General features: G+C 44.7%; 1 protein-coding gene across 1 annotated transcript in view; it reads right to left on the bottom strand.

Moving 5' to 3' along the window:
- The window catches only part of LOC125485905 (tripartite motif-containing protein 16-like), a 75,478-nt gene that overhangs the window by 57,254 nt on the left and 11,319 nt on the right, over positions 1-6,905 (bottom strand). The window contains exons 4-6 of the mRNA XM_048611136.1: positions 2,787-2,961; positions 1,804-1,845; positions 1,114-1,155 (exon numbers count right to left, since the gene is read on the bottom strand). Coding sequence (XP_048467093.1) covers positions 1,114-1,155; positions 1,804-1,845; positions 2,787-2,961 — 259 coding nt within the window. The remainder of the gene's footprint in view (positions 1-1,113; positions 1,156-1,803; positions 1,846-2,786; positions 2,962-6,905) is intronic.

Below are 6,905 nucleotides of genomic sequence, written 5' to 3'. Positions count from 1 at the left end.
CCTACCTACTAACCTCATCCTGCCCCCTTGACCTGTCCGTCCTCCCTGGACTGACCTATCCCCTCCCTAACTCCCCACCTACACTCACCTTTACTGGCTCCATCCCCGCCTCTTCGACCTGTTTGTTTCCTCTCCACCTATCTTCTCCTCTATCCATCTTCTATCCGCCTCCCCCTCTCTCCCTATTTATTTCAGAACCCCCTTCCCCTCCCCCATTTCTGATGAAGGGTCTAGGTCCGAAACGTCAGCCTTTCTGCTCCTCTGATGCTGCTTGGCCTGCTGTGTTCATCCAGCTCTGCACCTTGTTGTCTCGGATTCTCCAGCATCTGCAGTTCCTACTATCTATGAATAAAGACTTACACGTAGCACAGAAATTCACATCACACAAAGAATTTGTCGTATATGTCCAGATAGACCATAGATGCCTGTTGAGTCTTTTATAGCAATACTAAAACACATCATCATCTCCAAACTTCCCTTCCCTCTCCAAGGTTCTTGAAAACGCAGTCACCTCCCAAATCCATGAAGTCCAGATTTGAGTTCTCCAATCAGATTTCTACCCCAGTTAAGAGGGTTCCTATCAAAGTCACTAAAAGCATGGGTGTGGGATTGTGAGGAAGGTCAGGTATTTCTCCTTCCACCATTGTAACCCGACTGCTGCCCCTGACATGATGTCGTCCACATCATCTCCTCCAACACCTCACCAATGTTGTTCAGCCAGGTGGGCTTCTCCCTCACCCTCAGCCGTCTCCCTCACCCACAGCCATCTCCCTCATCCACAGCCATCTCCCTCACCCTCAGCCGTCTCCCTCACCCATAGCCGTCTCCCTCACCCACAGTCGTCTCCCTCACCCACAGCCGTCTCCCTCACCCACAGCCGTCTCCCTCACCCTTAGCCGTCTCCCTCACTCACAGCCATCTCCCTCACCCACAGCCGTCTCCCTCACCCTCAGCCGTCTCCCTCACCCTCAGCCGTCTGTATTACCACACAAAGTCAGCAAGTGCAGGTCCCTCTACAACACACTTCCAGAGAATGACCTATCAATTTGGAAAATCCCACATACAGATGGCAAATCAACGCTGGACAAAACAATGAGTGATCAGAATACTCACAATTTAGAAAATCCTCCTTGGTCATGCCTGTCCTTGCATTGGCTGTACAAAAGTAAACAGAGGCCAAAATGAATGAAGATGTAAATTCCATTCTTGCCTCTTTAATCAGATCTATATTTACAAGGCTAAATTCCCTATTCTGGAATTGCTTCCCTAAACCTGTCCACCTCTCTACCTTTAAGATTCTCCTTGCACTTTCAGCAAACTTTAGCCCATCTGATCTCAGAGCCACGTTTGCTTTATAACGCTCCTGTGAAGCTTCTAAGGATGTTAGATCACAATAAAAGCTTTGTATAATTAATAGGTGCTGTTGATGTAGAATGATGACAAGGTCATTCCATGCCAAATCTCTGGCCAACATTTGATGGTTAAAAGCGAAAATACTGTCTCCTAGGAACAAGTACGGTCTGCAGCAGAGGTACAGTTCACACACCAAGATCCAAGTTAGTTTATATAGATTCGCAGCTGTGGATGCGCTTGGGTATGTTTTAGCCTTCTGCCCATGGTGATAAGTGGGGAGAGCGGGTGGGTGTATGTGTGCGTGTGTGTGTATGTACATGACAGGAATGCAGGATGTTGTGGGAAAGCCATGCTAGCTCCCTGGCCTGATAAAATCAATAAATAGAAATCCCTCTTCAACACAATGGTAAATCAGCATTGGACAAAATCATGTGCTGTCGGAATACTCACAATATGGCAAAACTTTCTTGATCCTGACTTTCTTTGGATTGTCTGTACAAAGTAAATAGTGAACAAAATGAATAAAGATGTAAACTTAACTTCCACAACTCTTCTCAAAGAGTCACACTGATTTACTTTATTTACCACCTTAATAACGACAGAGAAGTGGGCAGATATATCCTTTAACCAAATACTCCCGGAGTTTAGTTCACTCCCAGATAGAAATATTCCCCTGGCCTGATCTGCTCAGGCTCAGAATTGGATCTTCCTGGGACCAGTAACTAAGTGGGCATCAGCTTAGTGATCTGGCACAGTGCCTCGAAAGAATGACCATCTCTGAAAATAAACCCAGGCCATTCAGGCCCTCAGAAAAGTGCTGTGATTAGGGGGTAAGGGCTGGGGTGATGGCCCAAAAGGAGGACTGCAGGGGAACTGACCACATTCATGAGGGTTCCAAGTGTATTTCAAATCTATGTAAATACAGTTACCATTTTATCCCCACCTGGAAAACATTGTACAAATAGACCCAACATTCAGACTGATAATACAGTGCTAGGCCCCTCAATTAGTCAATGGTTGGATTTGAATACCCTTCGTAGGTGGCTACCCCAGGTGCCAAAAAATGTGGCCCACTTCCATTGAGGGTGCAGACTTGGTAACCTCACAGTTTGGTTTCTATCAGATTGCTCATGCGCTAGATCATAACAGCTGCACATTTTGTGATTAGGTCATGCTGTTTCCAGCATCAAGTGTCAGATCCTAGAGGTTAGTTACGTGAAACTATCAACAAACTCCAACATCACATTGTCAATGCAATGGTGGGATGGTAACATTGTGGACTCATGACACTCATCTTCCTAATGCTGTGGTCAAACCAAACTCATCAGACACACGAGGGAGTCTGTGCATTTGCTGCTGGAACTCTCATTGAGCACCTTGCTGAAAAAGTAAAAATGTGTGACTGACTAATTGAGATCTCTGAAATCACTAACCAATATTTTGATTGTCTTGGATTTGCTTGCGAAATGATATCACATGCTGTTTAGTCAATGCAGCAAGATCGTTGACAGCGACTTTGACACAAGCCATTGTGGACTGTGCATCTATTTTTTGTTTGAATTGTGGGAACTCTAAAGGCTGTACACTTGCTTTGAAACAATTGGATTCCTATCGAGGAGTAAAGCACAATGGATTACTTAACAATCTGAAAGTATAATCCGCCATTGGCTAAACTTTGATTTGAGAATTTTACAAAGTGCCTGCACTGTTTTTCTCTCTCTTTTTTTCACAGGAACTGCACCACACTAGTTCATCCTGAATGCCCTGAGGACATTGATTCACCCACCTAATGTGGACCTGGGCTCATGGATAGAACCTGGTTAGGTAGGGCTTGCAGGCAACTCTATCCTAAAGTTAATTAATGAACTGCGAGATATACCAAGGGTACAAGAGAATTAAAAATGAGACATTTTGAGTTAAAATTGTTTTTTTCTGGTGGCTTCTCTAATTGATTGAGTTGCATACACTGCACAAGACGGAAATTACTATGTCAGACTAAGAGCTGTGTACTGGTATTTAAGCTCCATTTAAGGTATTTCACTCTTAGAGAATATTTCAACACATATGGTTTCAGAAAATACTTGAGGAACCCAACCATTCAGGTCAAACACACAGAATTTTCTTATTCCCATATACCCGTTTAAATTCACAAGGTTTGGGTTACTGGTTTTTGAAAGTATTTGTCTATCATCTTGGACATGGGGATCTGTGAGTCAGGTCATTTCCTGATGTCACATTCGTGACTTCTCGTTTGTCCAGTATTTGGTTTCTGGGTAGTGGGTGGTACCAGGTCACCCACTCCCAAAACAGGTCCAGGATGGCAATGGAGGTCAGCAGGTTAGAAAGCCCATCTGTGTTCACTAGGACATTGGTCATGTCCATGCTTATTAAGCCCTGTAACCTTCACTAAGCTCAAGCCCCTGCTTCCATGATCATCCCCATGCCCACCCACTCAGTATCTACATGCACAGAACCAACGAGTCACATAATAGAACTGGCTGGTTTCTCAAATTCACGTGAGTTAAAAGTTTAGTAGCCATTTAACATTCCCCTTGAATAACCTTTTAATCTTAACCCAAGTAGACACAAACATTGAAAAATTACTTCAAAGAATGTGAGGTATTGCATTTTAGTAAAACAAACAGGCCTAAGGATTATACCATTAATGATAAGCCCTGGGTAGTGCTGTAGAACCAAGAGACCTACAGGTTTGGATACATAATTCTTTGAAGTTTGCATCATATGCCGACAGGGTGTTTCAGAAGGTGTTTAGCTTGCTTGCCTTCTTTGCTCAGACCTTTTGAGTATAGGGGTTGGGATGACATGCTGAGGTTGTACATGACTTTGGTGGTGAGGCCTCTTCTGAGGCACAGTTCTGATTGCCGTGTTGTAGGAAGGATATTCTTAAGCTGGAGAGGGTTCAGAAAAGATTTACCAGGATGTTGCTGACAATGGAGGGTTTGCGTTATAAACAAAGGCTGGATAGATTGGGACTTCTCTCACTGGAGCGTAGGAGGTTAAAGGGTGACCTTGTCGAGGTTTATAAAATCATGCGGGGCGTAGATAAGGTGACTAGAAAAGGTCTTTTCCCATGGGTGGGGGAGTTCAATATTCGTATCCATCTTCAGGTAAAAGCGCCCAGGGGACGTTCCATCTTGGCTTGATTCAGTGGTCCCCAGTAACACAGATGCCAGAGGCACATTTTTAAGGTGAGAGGAGAAAGATTTTAAAAGGACATGAGAGGCAACTTTTTTACTCAGAGAATGGTTCAGGCGTGGAATGAACTTCCAGAGGAAGTGGTGGATGCAGGTACAGTTACAAAATTTAAAAGACATTTGGATCATTATATGAACAGGAAAGTTTTAGCAGGATATGGGCCAAATGCAGGCAAGAGGGACAAGTTCAGTTTGGGATTATGGTCGGCATGGATGAGTTGGACCAAAGGGCCTGTTTCTGTGCTGTATAACTCTATGACTCTATGTTCAGAAAGCTGACAATGGAATAAAGCTGGCACTCCCCTTTGAAAACCTGGTAACCAAAGTCTGCCAGGCCGAGTCCATTCGCCACCCTTGGAGGCCAGCCTACCATTCATAGTGAGGTTGTCTAGCCCCTGCATCATGAAGCAGGCAGAACAAAGGGGCAGATGTCACGAGGGAAGGAAATGTACAACCAGTGAATCAGTCCTAAACTCTGCAGTCCTGTCCCATCAGTCGTGGATAAAACGCAAATATCCCCATTCTCAAGAATGGAGGATACCAGCACGTTATTGCAAATAATAAGACTGAAATATTCGTATCCATCTTCAGGCAAAAGCACCCAGTGGACGTTCCATCTTGGCTTGATTCAGTGGTCCCCAGTAACACAGATGCCAGTCCTCAACAAATCCACATCACTCCATGTGGTGTCAAGAAATGGCTTGGGAACTGTAAAGGTCACAGGTCCTGACAACATTCCCGCAGTAATACTGAAAATTGGTGCTCCAGAACTGGCTACATCACTAGCCAAGCTGTCTCAATATATCCACAATACTACTTTCTACCCAACCATGAGGAAAACCTCACAGATATGCCCTGTACACAAAAAAACAGGACAAATACAGCCGTACCCTATCTTTCGACTCTTGAGCAATAGTAAAGTGACGCAAGGAGCTATCAGATGGCACTTTCACAGCAATAATCCACTCACTGACACTCAGTTTGGCTTCTGCCAGGTCCATTTATCTCCTGAACTTGTTACAGCCTTGGTTCAAACATGGGCAAAAGAGCTAAACTCCAGAGGTGAAATGAGGAAGACTACCATTGACATCAAGGCATCATTCAACAGAATTTAAATAAGAGGAGTAAATAAATCCTAGAGGACCATAGTGAAGCTCTCTCATTAGGAAGAGAGAGGCAACTGGTGGTGAGTTTAATCTGAGGGTCACCACACCACGGGTGAGGTTAAGACACTAGCACCTTCATGGTAACCTCAGTTGGTGCAGGAATTAAACCCACGCTGTTGGCATCACTCTTCATTGTCAACGTACTGCCCAGTTAACTGTCCCCCAATTCAACAGGACATAGCATGAAGGAAAGGGAGCAAAACTAGAGTCTATGGGTAACTAGGGGAAACCTCTCCTTTGGCTGGAAACATTATCAGCCCAAGCAAAGATGTTTGTGGTTTTTGGAAGTCAACCATCTCAAATCCAGGACATTTCTGCAGGAATTGCTCAGGACAGTGCCCAACGCCCAACCATCTTCAGCAGCTTCATCAATGCATTGCCTGGCTGCATTGACGAGGTGGGCCCAAAGCGGCCTCACGGCAGCAGCAGATTCGGGTTTGGGCTGGTGCAGTAGTCATTGGCATCGGAGATGCCCGCATTGGTGAGATCCATCGAGGACTCATCATGGTGAGAGCGTCGGTGGAGGCAAGATGTTGCTGAAAATTGGCGACTTCCGTTCCAGCGGCGGTGGCACGGCAGAGGGGATTCGTACCTGGCTACTAGGCCCACGGCCAATGGCAGAGCACTTAACAAGAAAGACTGTAATGTTGGGCACTTTCTTTATCTCTTCATTTTTCTGCCTTTATATTCTATGGTTTGGTTTCTTGTTCTGTGGTTTAAAATGGCGCTGGGGAGTGGCAACGCTATACAACACTTTTCACAGTATCGTGTAACAACATACACATGACAATAAATAAATCAAATTGAATCAATGACCTTGCCTCTGCCTTAGGGTCAGAAATGCGTATGTTCACCAATAATTGCATAATGTTCAGCACCATTTGCAACTCCTCAGAAACTGAAACAGTCCATGTTGAAAGGCAGCAAGACCTGGACAATATCCAGGTATGGGCTAACAAGTGTAAGCTATATTTATACTACATAATGATCTTCTCCAACAAGAGAGTGTCTAACTATCTGCCCTTGACATTTAATGGCCTTACCATCTATGAATCAACCAACACCAGCATTCTGGGGTCTTACAGTTGACCAGAAATTGAATTGGACCTCTGTCGTCTAAGTACTGTGTCTGTGAGGCAGGTTAAAGGTTGGCAATTCTACAGCAAGTAGC

The sequence above is a fragment of the Rhincodon typus genome, chromosome 23 (genome assembly GCF_021869965.1).
Source record: "Rhincodon typus isolate 14 chromosome 23, sRhiTyp1.1, whole genome shotgun sequence".
Taxonomy (NCBI): Eukaryota; Metazoa; Chordata; class Chondrichthyes; order Orectolobiformes; family Rhincodontidae; genus Rhincodon; species Rhincodon typus.
This window is presented reverse-complemented; position numbering and strand designations above follow the sequence as displayed.